Raw genomic sequence first — 17397 nt, forward strand, 5'->3', positions numbered from 1 at the left:
GATCTGCATTTCACACCTAATTTATGGAGAGTGCACTACATTCATATCCATAGATAAAATATGAACATATAAATATAAACACACACCTCCATCCACCACATCAGCAGTAGCCCCTCCTACACTGCCACACCGTGTGTAAGCAATGACAGTAGACTACATAGATTAAGAGTGTGTAAAGAACAACAATCAAGTCATAAAAATAATAAGTTAATTAGATATCTGTAAGAGGTAGGTGAATATAAACATTCAATGGATCAATTAATAAAGTTAAAAAGTTTTTTCTACTAAATGAAGTTAGTTAGATTATATACAGGAATTACATGGTATGAAAGAGGAAGAATAATAAAGAAGGAAGGGGAAAGAAGATTCAAAAAAGACTTGAAAAAAGGAGGGGCAAAACAAAAACGATAATCATAAAATAATTAATAGAAATGTTGTCTGTGGTGCTTGTTTGATTTCCAAATATATTAATAGACATTAGTTTAAAACACTTTGTAAAACACTTTATTAAGTTTGGTCCATTCCAATGTATTAGTTCACTGGTAAATTGGCCACATCCCATATGGCGGACGCGGTGACGTATCCCAGCAACGGGCCAACCCGCTCAATGCGGCGCCTACATATATATGTCTATGGTACACCCAGGAAAGGGTCAACCTAACATGCAACTTTTCACACGTCGGTCCCCCATACCTGTCAAGTTTTAGATTTAAAAATAAGAGAAATTTTCTGCCGCTGACCCACCAGCCCAACCCAGGTCCAGTATCTTACATTTTTAGACAGGTTTACAAGAAATCTAAAATAATTCAATTCAATTCAATTCAATTCAATTCAATTCAATTCAATTCAATTCAATTCAATTCAATTCAATTTTATTTATATAGCGTCTAATACAACAGATGTTGTCTCTAGACGCTTTCCAGAGATCCAGAACATGAACATAAACATAAACATAAACATAAACCCCCGAGCAATTATTATATAAACAATGGCAGGTAAAAACTCCCTTAGTGGGAGAAAAGCCTTAAGCCAAACAGTGGCAAGGAAAAACTCCCCTTTAGGAGGGAAGAAACCTTGAGCAGGACCAGGATCATAAGGGGGGACCCTCCTGCCGAAGGCCAGACTGGGGGAGTCAGGGACGTCGACAGCACACAGCAGGCAGGTGGAAGCAGCAGCGGGATGACCAGAGGTGGGGGGGGGGGGGGGGCGTCAGCAGCACACAACAGTCATGTGGAAGCAGCAGCGGGATGACCAGAGGGGGGGGGGGTGCAGGCAGGCGGAAGCAGCAACAGCAGACATCCACGTAGGCAGGTGGAAGAAGCAATGGGATGACCAGAGGGGGGGGAGGGCCGGGAACACAGGCCAGAACGCAGCTCCTGAGGCTCCGGCCTGCAAACATACACAAAAGAGAAAAAAGGGGGGCCGGCACAAGAAACTACAGGAACAATGGACAAAAATGATAGCTATGAGATATTTATAATAAATAAAAATGGTAATGGAGAAGAGAGGCAGGGAAAAGGAGAGGAGAAGAAGGGTGAGAGGCACCGCCCAGCGGATCATGTCGGTGCCCCCCTGCAGCATAAGCCTATAGCAGCATATCTACCGCGAAGCTATATTTGAGACTAACTATTATAGTTTTGTTCTATAGCTGCGACAATGACTACTGACTCTAACACACTAAAGTTTACATTACCTAGAGATTTACCAACACCAGCTAGAGGTTTACTTAACACTAACTATAAGCTTTACTAAACAGAAAGGTTTTAAGTTTAGTTTTAAAGGTGGAGGTGGTGTCAGCCTCCTTAACCCAGATTGGAAGTTGGTTCCAAAGTAATGGTGCCTGATAGCAGAACGCCCGCCCTCCAAATCTACATTTAGATACTCTAGGAACTACGAGTAAACCTGCACCCTGGGAGCGGAGAGCTCGGCCAGGAACATAAGGCACTATCAAATCTTGTAAATACTGCGGAGCTAAGCCGTTTTGGGCTTTATACGCAAGTAATAAAATTTTAAATTGGATTCTGAATTTTACGGGTAGCCAATGGAGCGACGCTAACACTGGAGAGACGTGGTCTCTCCTGCTAATTCCTGTCAGTACTCGTGCTGCTGCATTTTGGATCAGCTGGAGCCTATTCAGCAAATTACTTGGACATCCTGCTAACAACACATTACAGTAATCTAGTCTAGAAGATACAAACGCATGAACTAGTTTCTCTGCATCCCTCTGCGAGAGGATTTTCCTAATTTTTGCAATATTACGGAGATGGAAAAACGCTATTTTACAAACCTGATTAACATATGGTTTAAACGACAAATCCTGATCGAAAACAACACCAAGGTTTCTCACAGTTGCACTGGAAGCCATCACACCATCTAATCCCTTCCTAAGATGCTCTGGACCAAGAATGATAACCTCTGTTTTATCTGAATTTAGAAGCAAGAAATTTCTGGACATCCAGTCCTTGATGTCCCTAAGACATGCCTGAAGTTTAACTAACGGTTCTGTTTCATCCGGCTTCATAGACAAGTAGAGCTGCGTATCATCAGCATAACAATGAAAGTGTATGCCGTGATTCTGGATTATAACTACCGGTCAACCGATTACAACCGATTACAAACTACAATTAAAGCTGCAAGCAGCGATGAACGGGCCCACGGACTCATGGCCAACCCCCCCCGGTTCCTCCCACATTCCTAGGTCAATAATACTATAAAAAGTGACTTTGCTGTTCACATAAAAGTCAACTTATCATCATAAGCATATCATAAATGACACCATCCACAACTCTCTATGTCAAACCATTCAAAAGTAATGGCAGAAAATAGGAACTATGAAATATCAATCAATCAATCAATCAATCAATCAATCAATCAATCAATCAATCAATCAATCAATCAATCAATCAATCAATCAATCAATCAATCAATCAATCAACCAACCAACCAACCAACCAACCAACCAACCAACCAACCAACCAACCAACCAACCAACCAATCAATCAATCAATCAATCAATCAATCAATCAATCAATCAATCAATCAATCAATCAATCAATCAATGTTTATTTATAAAGCCCATTACAACACACAAGGTGATCAAAGTGCTTTCCATTAAAATCCACATTAAAACAAAACAATTTAAAAACGTCATAAAACCATTAAAATTAAATTGAGAATATTTCACATCAATACTGTGTATTAAAAGCCAGTCTAAATAAATAGGTTTTAAGTCTGCATTTAAAAAACCCAATATCGACCAATCAGAAGAAGGGGCGGAGCCAATTTACACCACTGAAGGTTAAGGAATCTAAACCAAATCCAATGACACCACCCACGACTCATTATGTCAAGCCATTCAAAAGTTATGGCAGAAAATAGGAACTATCAAATATTGAATAAGGGGCGTATTAGATATACAGTAGATAGTCAAAATTTCCTTCGGCTGGTTCAATACCTGAACAATGTGGCGTCACGATTATATAAGTCCCTTTCCACTCAGCATCATTTAAACATTTTCTTGTTATCCTTTCTTTAATGTCCTTGTGATTACATATTTTCTTAGACGTGTGCGTTAACCTTTGATCAGAAGCTCCTACATCTTAGGATTCAGTAACTTCATTTGTTTCAATGTTCTTCAGAGATGCAGAACTTTTGGTGTTGTTAGCTACTGTTTGTGATGATTTATCTTTACTTTCTGTTGTTTTGTTTTCTGTTTTTTCTCTCGCCTTTTTTTCCTCATATTTAACTTCAGTGGATTTTACAAACAGCTCATCTGCAGACTTCCTAAGCTCTGCCAGTCCCATAGTTTCATGAGCTGATTTTGAATAGGGGCCATCTTTACAACAAGAGAGGTGTTTCATCGTAACAAAACTGTGATTGAGAGCTTCTCCGGGTGTGATCCGTTCCCTCGGATCCACAAACAGCATCTTCTTCACCAGCTCTATAAATTCCTGTGTATCCTTCCATTCATCTGGATCCTTAATCACTGATCTTATCTTTGGCAGGTCATCAAGACTTCTGATGCGCTTATAAATGCCATGAGAGGTATTTGGATTAAGCCATGATCTTTTATAATACTCCTCGGATGTTTTTAGTGTAAACTTATGGTTTGGAGACCCTTGAAACTTGTTAAAAAAACGGTTTGTTTTAATTCCTCTTTCCAGTACATCATCTGGAAGCATTCCTTGAATCTGTGCTATGGCCTTAATCATCTCATATTCACAATCTATTGAGTAGAGATGATTTCTATTGTACATAAAAACCAAAACGCATCCAAGAGACCACATGTCCACACTTTCATCCTTTGGAAGACCCAGGATAGCTTCAGGGGCCCTATAACCAAGAGGCTGAATTTTTTTTCTCAAGTGTAGCTGAGATGAATTTAAAGCCAATCCAAAATCGATCAGTTTCACCCTGAAGGGCTGTGACCGATGGTTTACCAGCATGATGTTGTCCGGCTTGATGTCAGTATGAATTAAACCTACACTTTTCAGGGCATCCAAAGCAACCAGCATCTGTCGAGCTACTACTCTTATTCCAGACACAGAAACTGAATTCGATGTGTTCTCTGACATGAACGTATGAAGACTTGTATCAAGCATTTCAAAGACCAAATAAAGGTTGTTTTCATATTCAAAGTCTTCTATAAACGTTAACAAGTTGTTCTTCTCAGAGCCAAGCTGGTTTAGTTTCCTCAGGATTCCAGCCTCTTTATATCCTTCTTTGCAACCCTGCTGCCACAACACCTTGACTGCAACACTTTGGTTTGTGTCCTCCTTTGTGCATTGGACCACTTTTCCATAACATCCCTGACCTAAAACCTGTACAGTTGTGTACTTATCTGAAAACTGACGTGGTAGAGTATTACTTTTGTTGGAGTTTTTTGAATTTTCCATTTCCAAATATTAAATGTAGAAAAAAAAAAGAACAATGAATAAACAGATGTTGCTAGGTCGCAGAACAATTGTAAAACGTTTCTTGTCCTAGATCTTAGCCGTATATAAAGAGACTATGATGTCATCAAAGCCAAAACCACGCCCACCTCCTATGACGTCACACTAAGAAACGTAATTTAGCAACGGAGGGGGCGTCAAGCTCTGCTGAACGGCATGTTAAACGGTTAGAAACCAACCAAACAAGGATAGTTTGTTTTTTTAAACAAACCTTTATTTTAATATTTTAAACACAGTCAGAACATTGATAATGAACAATACAACGTCATCAAAAAAATAAAGAAAATAAGCAGATACATTACAAGACATACATTGAATGAAGTCTGTAGGATATTGCATACGTAACATAAACTCGGGTTAATGCTGCGTTCCATTTACCTCGGAAGTCGGAACTGGGAATGACGTCACAGCCGAGTTATCAGCGTTCCAGTTACAAAGTAGGAAAACAAGATTGTAGTTCGCATATACCACATGAAAAATGTAAATTACACTATAACAGCATATATATGCCGAACAATACTTGTATACGACTGATTTAGTGTGACCAAAACTAGAATGAAGTGCTACGAATTTTTACAGAGCTCTCTTCTACTGTTTACAACCGGGGCAGCCATCTCGGAATGTGAACTCGGGGGTGGTGAAGACTCTCCCACTTTCCCAGTGGGAAATCCCACTTCGAGGGGCGTTCCAGTTGAAAAATCCAACTGGGAACTGGGAAATCCCCACTTCCGAGGACAAATGGAACGCGGCATTTATTTTAAGATTTTAAACACAGTCAGAACATTGATAATGAACAATACAACGTCATCAAAAAAATAAAGAAAATAAGCAGATACATTACAAGACATACATTGAATGAAGTCCGTAGGATATTGCATACGTAACATAAACTCGGGTTAAATCCTGCTAAAAGGGACAAACACGACATCTGTTGGTTTAAAGACGCGCCTGCATGCTGCGTAGAGCACAGGACTGTCTCAGAAAATTAGAATATTGTGATAAAGTCCTTTATTTTCTGTAATGCAAAAACGTCATACATTCTGGATTCATTACAAATCAACTGAAATATTGCAAGCCTTTTATTATTTTAATATTGCTGATCATGGTTTACAGTTTAAGAAAACTCAAATATCCTATCTCAAAAAATTTGAATATTCTGGGAATCTTAATCTTAAACTGTAATCCATAATCAGCAATATTAAAATAATAAAAGGCTTGCAATATTTCAGTTGATTTGTAATGAATCCAGAATGTATGACATTTTAGTTTTTTTAATTGCATTACATAAAATAAAGGACTTTATCACAATATTCTAATTTTCTGAGACAGTCCTGTAAATATGGGTAATTCTCAAAGTAACGGAAGATGGAAACCGGTGTTCTGTCAATCCTTGCTCCCTGCCGAGAAATGCTACTTTGTGGTTCTGCGCAATTTTCAAAGTTGGATTGCCACGCCAATCATTTCTTGCACGATGTAAAATTGATAATATGGGATGTTGAGTATTTGATCCTTCAAAATACACTACCCATGACATGAATTGCATTACACTTTGTGAACATTATACGACAAAGAGAGAAAAAAAACAATTCTATCGCTTTATTTGATATTCATTCAGTCATTGGCCTTCATTTAACCAGGCAGGTCATTAAGAACATTCTTATTTACAATGACGGACTGGCAAGCGATAAGGACCACTTGGGGGGGAAAGGAAGTGGGCTTAGGGAGTAAAACACAGTGAAGTTGTAGCTCTACAAAGGTAGAAAACCATTAGGGAGCATTTTTTGGCAAAGCAACAGAAATTGGCAAAACACCGGTGCGTCCGAAATGCCATACTAAACAGTATATACTCAAAAAGTATACTTTAGTTCGGCAAACTTTTGAGTAAATATCAGTAGTATGCATTAATGCGGACGTTACTCAGAGCCACACAGCAAAGTTTTCAAAGTTTGATAGTCACGCCCATCATTTCTTGCACAATGTGAAATTGATAATATGGGATGTTGAGTATTTGATCCTTCAAAATACACTACCCATGACATGAATTTCATTACACTTTGTGAACATTATATGATAAAGAGAGAAAAAAAACAATTCTATCGCTTTATTTGATATTCATTCAGTCATTGGCCTTCATTTAACCACAGGTCATTAAGAACACATTCTTATTTACAATAACGGCCTGGCAAAAGACAAGGACCATTTGAGGGGAAAGGACGTGGGCTAGGGAGTAAAACACAGTAAAATTGTAGCTCTACAAAAGTAGAAAACCATTAGGTAGCATTTGGCAAAGCAGCAGAAATTGGCAGGACATCCCTTCTGAAAAGTTCAGTTCTTCCACTCCACACCGCGTGGTGGCGCCATTGCCCCGATTCAGCTCCCTCCGGCTCCGCTGTAGACGCCAAGAAGAAGAAATGGAGTCGGTGGAGGCGTGGGTGGAGTTAATGTTATAGATCCATGGTGGAGGCATAGGGACATATATACGTATATATGTCTATGGGTGGAGGAGCTGGAGGCTGAAGACCGAGCATCGCTCCCTGATTTCACCACAAGAGTCGGAGCTGCGAAGGAACTGAAGAGCTACTCCGAGCATGTAACTTTAACTGCTTTACTTACTGGTTAGAGTTAGGTTATTCGGTGGTTCGAACCCTAGTTCCTCCTGTGTCCTCGGGCAAGACACTGAATCCCTCGGTTGTCAACGTGTGCGTGTGTGAATATCTGCAGTGTAAAGCTGTAGGTTGTAGGAGTACAGCTGGAAAGCGCTGTATAAGTGTAAGCCATTTACCATTTGATCAAAATAAAACCATGACAAATGTGTCCTGTGGCCAACAGCATCAATTGCTTTATTAGCTATGGTGCTTTTCGGAAGACATGTTTGTGGAAGTTTTATAAAACTTCATATTTTGATGTTTCTGAGCCAGAAATCTTTAATTCGACATTGTCCAGGTCGAGAAACAACAGCAGGTGAAACTGTAAACAGGATTTACTGCGTTTGTTGTTTTTGTGGAGTGTCATAAAAGGGTGAAAAACCGAGTCACTCAAGAAGTTAGAAAAATACAAAAAGCCTTTATTGAATCATGGCTTAGTAAAAGTTAAAAAATGCCAACATGTTTCGGCCATGTATCCTTCAAGGCAGATAACAAAGACAAAGGGATCTCCTTCAAGCAGCTCTTTAAACACAGGTAAACAGTCACATGGTCAGCTCAGGTGGTATCCTGGTAACCTGGTAGGAGCAAACCTGGAGCAAACAGGCACATCAATCAGAGGCAGAGGAGATCAAACAACCAATCAGCAGTTTGTAGTTAGACTTGTCATAAAAGGGTATCAGCCTGAATGAAAGGAAGAAAATGAAAATGGCTGCATTTCTTTGATATTTCAGAATTCAACATGGATGTTTATTGTAACTAATAAATCACTAGGAGTTGCTTTTGCTGGTATTTATATTGAGAAGGAGCTAAAATCTCCTGAAAACCCAAATTTGGATGAATAGATGTTGTCCTCACAGTAGTGTTTTAGTTCTTGAGAGTGTGTTTGTGTGTGTTTTGGTAAAGAATGGAGAGCCATCCAACCGGAACAGTTTCAGCTGAAGCCAGTAGTCTGAAGAAAACGTTCTCCAAATCAGAAGTAAGTGAAAATGTTTGAGATTCTTTTTGTCTTTTTCTATCCACACTTATATTTATAAATGTTTGTATCTGGAGTTCAAGTAATTTTCTGTGCAAATGACTTAATTGCAGTAATGAAGCCATCATGCAGATTTTATAAAAAAAAAAAAAAATAGATACATGATGTCTCCTTTTTTCACCCACAACTTTTGTGATAATGTTTGATCAAAATATTCCAGATATATTCCAGCGAAAGCTCCTCTTTCATCCGTGTGTGTACAGCTCTGCTAGCAGCAGTTGGTGGTACAGTAGGTGCGGGACCTGATCTCTCAGAAATACCACCAACTTTCTGAATTCTGTAGCAGCTTACCTTTGTCTGAGTTCTCAACTTCTGATGTGTCCAACTGTTGGATTCAATGCTCGGTTAGCACTATTGAACTAACTCTTTCAAGAATGAGAAGAACTTTGAAAGCACCAGTGACACGGCCATCGTGACATTGATATGCAGTCTTATCCCTAAGGAAACGCCACACAGACACGGCGCCTTTATTTTTCTTTTTTTTTCACCGTAGTCGTCCCAGGTACAGGATTTTTTTTTCTCAACCACAGGGTGTTTTCTTGGCAGCTCCATCTCCGTGCTCGGCTGCAATACAGGTCGTGCACAACCACAGAAACTAATCATTTGGTAAAATAATAGGTCACTTTGTTACTAAATTAAAACGTTAGTACTGTAATGTATTATAAAAAAGTATTTTAGTAAAACAAAAACAATCTTTTAAGCCATTTGAATGAGCTGGCTAAATGTTTCCTCTTCTTCTTTGTGGAGACCCACTTCTGTTTTTTCACCCTGCTGGTTTTCTCTCTCTCTGATTTGCACCCATGCAGTTATGGACACACAAACCTGGAAGCAGTTGGTAAATTTGTGTATTTTGTACTACAGCTTGAGCATTTGGGTGTGCTGGGATTGACTTGCCTCTGAAACCAGCCTCTACTGGAGCAGCAGTTTTATGTGACCTCTTAACTTTTCATCCTCAAAGGTTTCTTTGTGTTGTCAAATCTTTTCAGACGTGGGCAGAATTTAGAGCTGATGTTTGTTTCTGACAGGAAGTTAAACCAAAGCTGTGCCACAGCTGTAGAGACTGTAGAGCTTTGATTTCACTGGTAGTCTCTTTTTCTGTATTTTCAGTGTATAAGTTCAACAGAATAATTTGCTTCCTTAAAATGCAACTATAATTTTTAGTATTTAGATATAAATCCTTGGCAGGCAGCCTGACTTATGGAGCTTATGGACATTGCTTCAGGGCTTGAAATTAGACCACAACAGTCGGGAATGGTGTTCCAGTAAGAGGCCGAAAGCTCCATTGAGACAGGTAGACAGACTCAGCGTGCATCTGGGTCTGCATCTTAAAAAGCATTGTTTCTGACCGCTCTAGAAACCTTCTTGGTCGCTAAGCTAAGCAGCTTTCTGTAGTTGCTTCATGCATGCAAGTGCTTCAATACCTTTCAATTGTTTGAGCTTTAATTATGATCTTTGATTACAGGTATTCAGGTAAGTGCTTTCCATCTTTTCTACTTGTGAAAAAAAGAATACTGGCTGTAATGTGGTTGTTATGCACAAAACTGATATTTAATCGTCTGTTTGTCTGATCAAACCTTCACGCATGTGTTTGCGTTTGTGTGCAGGTTGAAAAGATGATTGAGCAGGAGGTGCACAAAGCTGTGAAAAACAGCGAGACCCGAATGCAGGGTTTAGTGGAAACCGTTCAAGAGTTGACTCGTGACGAAAACTTTGAAAAATCCATCCAAAAGCTCCAGGTGAAGAGAATGTTGTTTTCCTCTCAGCATTATTTCCTTTTGTTGTCTTTCCTCATTTTTTTGTCTCCCTACATTTCTTCATTATGCCAGAATTTGTCAGTCATGTCTCACTTTTAAGTATCCGCTTTATTTATTAATCTGCGTAATAGATAGTATGAGAGATAGAGACTTCATAATCATTACTTAAGTTGATCAAATTAACTCACCAGTAGTGACAGTGTTATTTTTCTCTTAACCGTCCTGAACCAAAGTAAATGTTTGTACCTGTTCCTGTGGCTTTGTTTGAAGGATTTGAAAACAATGTCAATTTCTTCCTCAGGCTCGAATTAACTTGGTCTCCAAGAGAACAGAGAAAGCTCTTTCTTATTTAAAAAAGATGGAAGAAAAGGTTTGCAAACATATCTATATATAACACACACACATGCGCAAGAATGGAGTTAAGCATATGCATTTACGGTTGGGCTCAGACGCTGGGGGTGAACATGAAGTCTGCATCTACTGGATCAAATGGGTGCACATATTTAGATGCTTAATTTCTCAGGTTTTCTTGTTGTGGCTCAAAGTTTACTCACCATTGAAAGAAGCATCCGAGTCACTTGCCAGATCTACGCTAAATCAGAAAAGTCACATTAGAATAAACGCTTATTTCTAGCAACAATGAATCATCTCTATACCACATGAGGATTAAGTCTCAAAAGTAACCCTTTTCTGAGAGAAATAACATAATTTTTTGCTTTAAAATACACCGGGCAGCACACAGCCATCTTTGTTGTGGTCACAGGTGACAAAACTCGACCGGCTGCGCTCCTGCAAGTGGTAGTTTTAAACAGCTACCGGTCGCTTTGATCGGTCGTACTTGTTCAAGCATCCAGTACGAAATAAACCTCTGCCCTTTGCCCCCCTACACCTATTCTGGCATCGTGGATAACTAGCTGCATCCGATGAAACCAGCGAAGAACAGAGCGGTCTGTGAAGGAACTCGCGAGTGACGTCACATTTACGTTCCTTCAAAGAATGCTGCATGCTTGAGCCGAAAATCTGAACTAAAACATACATTTTCACTAGAAACAAACGAAGAAAACCCACACACATGAATGTATCTCTGATTCTTTGTCTCATCCATATTGATGGCGAGTATTTATTATTTTATTGAATTTTTTTATTTTGTTATTTTGGTTAGAAAGTGTAATAACAGAAACCTTTTAGAATAACATATGAATAATTTGAAATTGTCTTCCTTTTCAGAGTCCACTACCTCAGGATCACACGGACACAGTCAGGTGCGGAGAGCCAGTTTATTACTTTTAGTCATTAAACTGGTGAACTCAGACTCTTTATTTGCATTTCATCATTTCTGAGGTGATTGAATTTGTTGTGAACTCTCTAGGGGGGACCTAAAGGATGAAAAAATGAAAACCATGTTACAAAGTGAGAGCACCTAAGATTTTATGAATATTTTCCATGTCCTGGTTCATTTGTTTTGATTCTATGTCATTTTCTATATCAGCAGATGAAGAGAGAATGGAGTGTGAAACCAAGAGTGGAGAGCTCATCAAAATGGTGGTAAATATAAAGTTATTTGTTTCTTGTAGTATTTTAGTGCACTCGTTGGCCAGCAAATCTCTTTGGTTACAGTAAAGGAACAGTATTTAACTGATATAAAGGGCTTTGGGATGATGTGGAAAACAAAGAGGTGAAATTTAGCAACACTACCTGCAATTATAAGAGATGTCTCACGTATAACAGTTGAAGATTCAGACGCTGCCAGAAAAGCTTAGACGGCCACTAAAGCCATTACAAAGCTGCAAGATGTTGTGTTCAGAGAAAAATGTGCTTTCTACCTTTTTTTTTTTTTTTTTTTTTTTTTTTTTAAACAAACATAGACTTAATCAACAACTACTTAATGTTTATTTACTAATATAGCGGCTCGCTGTATATGTCAGCTGCAGACATCTACACTGTTTCCATCCTGGTTACGACGCCTCTGTCGTGATCGTGTTAACCCCGCCTACAGACTCTCTTTGCAAGGATGGGCTGATTTGATTGGCTCCACAAGACTTTAAGCCATAGTTAACAGGCTCCTACGGATTAAATTTGTTAGCATACATCTAGATATCTAGGTTTATAATCTTCACAAGGAAAACTAAACTGGTTACTTTTGTTCAGGCAACCACACAAAATGAGCTGAAAAAGATCTGCAAAGATAATGAAGGTAAGCTGAGTCTAAAGATGCAAATGTTTGAGTAGCTCACATTTTAAAATGGGTTTAAGTTTGTGACTTTACCGCGTATAGGTGACTGTAATGGTTTAAATACCTGTATCAGAACCAGTCATCCTTTGACTATACAGATGTGCAGTTTTGTTTTGTGTTTTAATCTTTTTTTTTTGTGTGTCTTCTAATTTCCATCATACATGATCTGCATGAAGCTTTGACAGATGCCATCACTGATATAAGTCACGAGGAGCCTCCACCAATACTGACTCCATATGGTTCTCCCATGCACACGGTAAGACGCCTCCTCGCCTGTTTAGGTGAAGTCTTTCCAATACTTTCTTCCATAATCTTGCACCCATCGGACAAAATATCATTAGTAATACAACTTTCTGTAACCAAGATAATGTTGTCTTGAGTGTTTTCTGACTGCTTGCATCTCCAGAGGGTCTAAAGGGTCTTTTGATTGATTGAATATCTGCAAGGCTTTTGTGAGAGGTAGAGGAACCTTATGAACGCAGAGCTCAAAATCAAGCTACGTTCTCAAAAATGACAAGTCCAGAAATCCAGCCATACATGTTCAAGCAATAACAAAGTATGGAAAAAAAAAAAAGCATCCTCACAACCAGATACACGTTTCCTCCGGTATATTGTGAAAAAGGAAGCTGATCAATCCCTCTTTGGTGTGCTGGTGAAGAGTTTCACTTTTAAAATAGATTAATCACATCCCACTTCAGCTTTACCCATCATTATGTTTCTTTTAGCACTTTTAGAGTTCATACACCATGGTATGATTAGAACAAAAAATACTCTAAAGTTGCACCACGGACAGTTGATCGCCTGTTACACTCTTGAGAGTAAACTATTTACTGTTGTAAATTCTAACTAGAAATTTTTTTAACAAATCCTGTAACATGTACAATCTAAGATTCTGTATATTCACGCATAAAAAAACATCTTTAAAGTGTAGCGATCCTACTTAATTTATCAAACTTGTTGGGTCACCACCTTTTGTAACAAAGGAAAATAAATATTTATCCATCTCTCATCTGAAAGTAGGTTCTAATCTGCAGCAGCACCTCAGCCATGCTTAGAGCTGTTCAGAGTTTGATGTTAGACATTTCAAACTTCAAACTTTCAAACATTTCAAAGTTCTCCTCCTCTTATTCCTTTGGGATAAGAGGAAATGACAATTAGAAAAGAAAGAAGAAAAGAAAAAGAATCTTAGAGATTTCATCTCATTAACCTGATTGATTTCTAAATTTGGTACATAACCTCTTTACGGTTTTCATGCGTAACGTAGCTTAATGGATACACATAAGGTACTTGTTTGCATTGGTTTTATGAATTAATAAAAATAATCTAAAAAGCATAAAAAGAACAGAAGATTTTGAAGACATCAATGGTTCAACCATTATGATGAAAATGGAGACATGAACTGTAATTTAAAAAGAAAATCACATTAAAGGTTTCTTAACCAAAGTTAATTCACACAGTCCAGTCTTAAATTTTCTCTCAGAGATGTGAACTGCTTGAGAGGGAGGTCTTGTTCTTTTCCTGTTGGTCAGTTTTATGACTTTAACGCTTTGCTCCCCCATTCGTGCACTGCAGGGCCCTCAACTAATACTTCTTTGTTTGATTGGATCATAATGTGTATTCCTTTACGTGGTTTGTCTGACAGGCCTTTCCTCCCCAAGTGTGACTTACTTAAGAAGAGTTTATGTGTATTCTACTTGCCCTGCTCTGAAAGACTCCCCAAATTCTTCTTTGGCTTTGTTTCTTCATAAGCTTTGTATTTCAAGTATGCAGCACTCTTCCACAGGGGACGCAGGACCGTAAAAGGACGAGGACTTGATATAACTAGTAACCACATATCTGCCCAGCAACAACATATCCGTTTGAAATCCATGAACTGCAGTTTGATAAATGCACAGGAGAAGCTTGAGTGTATTAAAAATGCCCTCTTTCTCTTTATTTGTGACTATTGTAGTTTTCTGACCTGCTTTTTTCTCCCCTCGTGCTTTGTGGTTCATGTATTTCAGAAGAACAATACCAGAAATCATCAGGGCCAAGAGCCCACCTCCAGAAATCATCAGGACCAAGAGCCCACCCCCAGAAATCATCAGGACCAAGAGCCCACCCCCAGAAATCATCATGAAGAAAAAGACCAAGCAGAGGTGCAGCAGATGTTCCACAGCAGTTTTGGTTCTGTTGTCATTTGGAGACTCTTGTAAACCTGAACCCCCTATTCTCTCTCTCTCTTTTCTTTGTAAAGAGTTGGATAACCTATCCTCCTCTTCCCCCCACAACCTTCCCTTCTGTCCTGAGCAGCACCGCAGTCTCGTACAGCATCCCTCAAAAGCTAGAGGTGACCCTGTGTCTCATCAAGAACCCCACTCGACTCTCCGTGCTCTGGAACGTGACGGAGAAAGACCCTTTCACGCCCCCCATGGAAAGCTACACGTAAGAAAAATTTGAAGTTACATTCACATTAATGATTTGTTGTCGACATACTGGGATTTCAACATATTTACCACGTAAAGACGCTATTACCTCAAGCAGAATCCGGCAAAGCGTTGGTCCCTCGACCCAAACTGTAAACACACAGGACTGCTGATATGTTGAAAATCCTTGCTTCCTACTGCAAGTGGAGCAGTATCCGGCTCGTACCAGAGCATCGAACACTCAAACCAGAGCGTCAGAGTTAGTTGAATCAAATGTTGTCAAGAAGCAGCTGAGAAGAGGCTTTGATCTGGAACATATCAGTTTGGTGAAGTTTAATCTGAAGGTGAAGGGTGTTTTTGCGATGAGGAAGACAGGAGAGTAAAGCTGAAGTAGTTAAGTAATAAAGGGAACTAAGTTGTTTTTTTTCTGAAGTAGTCAAATGACAGTTTCTATGTGTTGACTTCCAGTTTCATGTCCATGTACCTTAGTTTTCAAGAAATCCACTTATTTTTCATCCTGAGCTTTGTGCTGTGGCCCTGTAGGTCAAAATCATATTTTTGTCACCTGAGCTGTTGCTACTTCCAAAAATAACCGTCTCAGTGCCGCCGTACGCACAGAGATGATATGATGATGAACATTTTCACGTTTCCTGAACCAAATATGTGACTTTTTATTTAACCAAATAAATTCCCCCCGCAGCATCTTCCTGACGATGGAAAAGGCCAAAGGGAGCGGCATCTTCTCAGACTGGCATACGTACGACAAGGTGGAAGCGCTGGCTCTGCCCATGTGTGCACTTATCAAAAAGTACAAGCCGGGCCACAGGGTGTGTGCCGCGGTTCTTGGAAAAGACATATTTGGACGGTACGGACCTTACAGTGACGTCGTAACTAGAACCATACCGGAGTAGTGGGGAAGAGCGTCTTCAAGTGGGACAAGAGAAGGACATATTTAGTTATATTTACTCACTTTTGATTTGTTTGTTTTCAGAAAGATGCTTTTATCGAGAATTTTGATCTTAAAATCTTTTCTCTCATTTTTAAACTTTTTTGTCAATGTTAAATAAAAATTTTTATATAAAGAATTCAAGATTGTTTGCATGCTGCTCACACCTACACTTACCTGATTGCCAACGATTGTCACTTACTTTCCAACGTACCACGTTTACTGCGGCTCGTTTATTTTCCTCTGTAACCCACTTTGGATAGAAGCGTCTCACGACATGTTATGTAATGTTCACACAAAAGCAGCAGCTTTACTGAAAGGCTAGTCAACAAACTACATGTTGTATAATTTATCTATTTCATCTTGAGGCAACTTGATTCACATTTGTAGGAACTTAACATAAATTCAACCAACTTCTTTATAAATTATCTTAAACAATAGTTTCTAGTCCAACTTACTTGATGCAAAAAGTTAAGTCAACAGACTGCATGATGCGTTAACTCGTGCTTTGAAGTGTAATAAGCTTGACATAAGTTGACTCGACTTAACTCGGTCAAAGCAACAAGGTGACGTAGCTAAGTTAAGTTGAGTCAACAAATCTATTTTTACAGTGTGGGTTTCCCAGTAAGTGGAAGATTTCTTTCATGATGTTAATGCTATCTTCTGTCCCAACAGAAGTTTTTCCATTTCATGTATACGCCCTAAGAGGGTTGCGGTCGCTCTGCTCCTGATCTCTTCTCCTACATGATGGAGCTTGATTTCCAGCTAAGTGGCAGCAGTTACAGCCACCTGAAACAAAAAAGTTTGTAGTTAAGAAGAATCCTGTCTGTGAAAGGCTTTGTATAAATAAGATTTGCTTACTTATTAAGTTGCATCATTAATTGTTTGATAGTTAAACCAAAGTTCATGGAAAATCTGATCAAGGTGGCAGAGGTGAGGAGTTGTGGCTGCAAATAAGTACAAATGATCCTCCCATCATCATGCTCAACGGTGGGAATGAAGTGTTTGATTGTCACCAAATGTGGGCCTGCGTATTGTGGTTATCCACTCCACTAGGTCTGGTTTATTATTTAGGGCCCGAGCACTTACAGAAATGAGGGCCTTTTTGCCCCCCTAAACGTGCCCCAAAAGTCACCAAATTTTGCACGCAAGTCAGGCCTGGCGAAAAATGTGATATTTCATGGTTTGCATTAATGGGCGTGGCCTAATGGCTCAACAGCGCCCCCTAGAAAACTTTGTGCCTCAAGCCCCACGATACAATTTTTACCTACATGCACGAAAATCGGTACACACCTGTATAATGTCGCAACTTAAAGAAAAGTCTCTTGGCGCCATGGCCGAAACCAAACAGGAAGTCGGCCATTTTGAATTAATCGTGTCATTTTGGTGAAATTCATGCCATTTCTTCGGCCGCTTCTTCGCCCAAACC

At 39.2% G+C, this 17397-nt stretch overlaps 1 protein-coding gene across 5 annotated transcripts; it reads left to right on the plus strand.

Annotated features, from left to right (window-relative positions):
- The first annotated feature begins 7375 nt into the window (after positions 1-7375).
- On the plus strand, positions 7376-16107 carry atf7ip2 (activating transcription factor 7 interacting protein 2). Of its 5 annotated transcripts, none has more exons than XM_061712417.1 (13): positions 7376-7542; positions 8501-8573; positions 9437-9465; positions 10235-10366; positions 10686-10754; positions 11612-11646; positions 11754-11794; positions 11874-11929; positions 12533-12578; positions 12794-12873; positions 14621-14755; positions 14854-15041; positions 15723-16107. In XM_061712417.1, exons 3-13 carry the CDS (start codon positions 9439-9441, stop codon positions 15931-15933), a joined length of 1020 nt encoding a protein of 339 aa, XP_061568401.1. In that variant the 5' UTR covers positions 7376-7542; positions 8501-8573; positions 9437-9438; the 3' UTR covers positions 15934-16107. The 5 variants fall into 5 exon arrangements, with proteins under 5 accessions (XP_061568401.1, XP_061568400.1, XP_061568398.1 ...); XM_061712416.1 differs by having other exon boundaries at positions 7376-7538; XM_061712414.1 differs by lacking the exon at positions 9437-9465.
- Positions 16108-17397: the final 1290 nt, after the last annotated feature.

The sequence above is a fragment of the Cololabis saira genome, chromosome 21, assembly GCF_033807715.1.
Source record: "Cololabis saira isolate AMF1-May2022 chromosome 21, fColSai1.1, whole genome shotgun sequence".
NCBI lineage: Eukaryota > Metazoa > Chordata > Actinopteri > Beloniformes > Belonidae > Cololabis > Cololabis saira.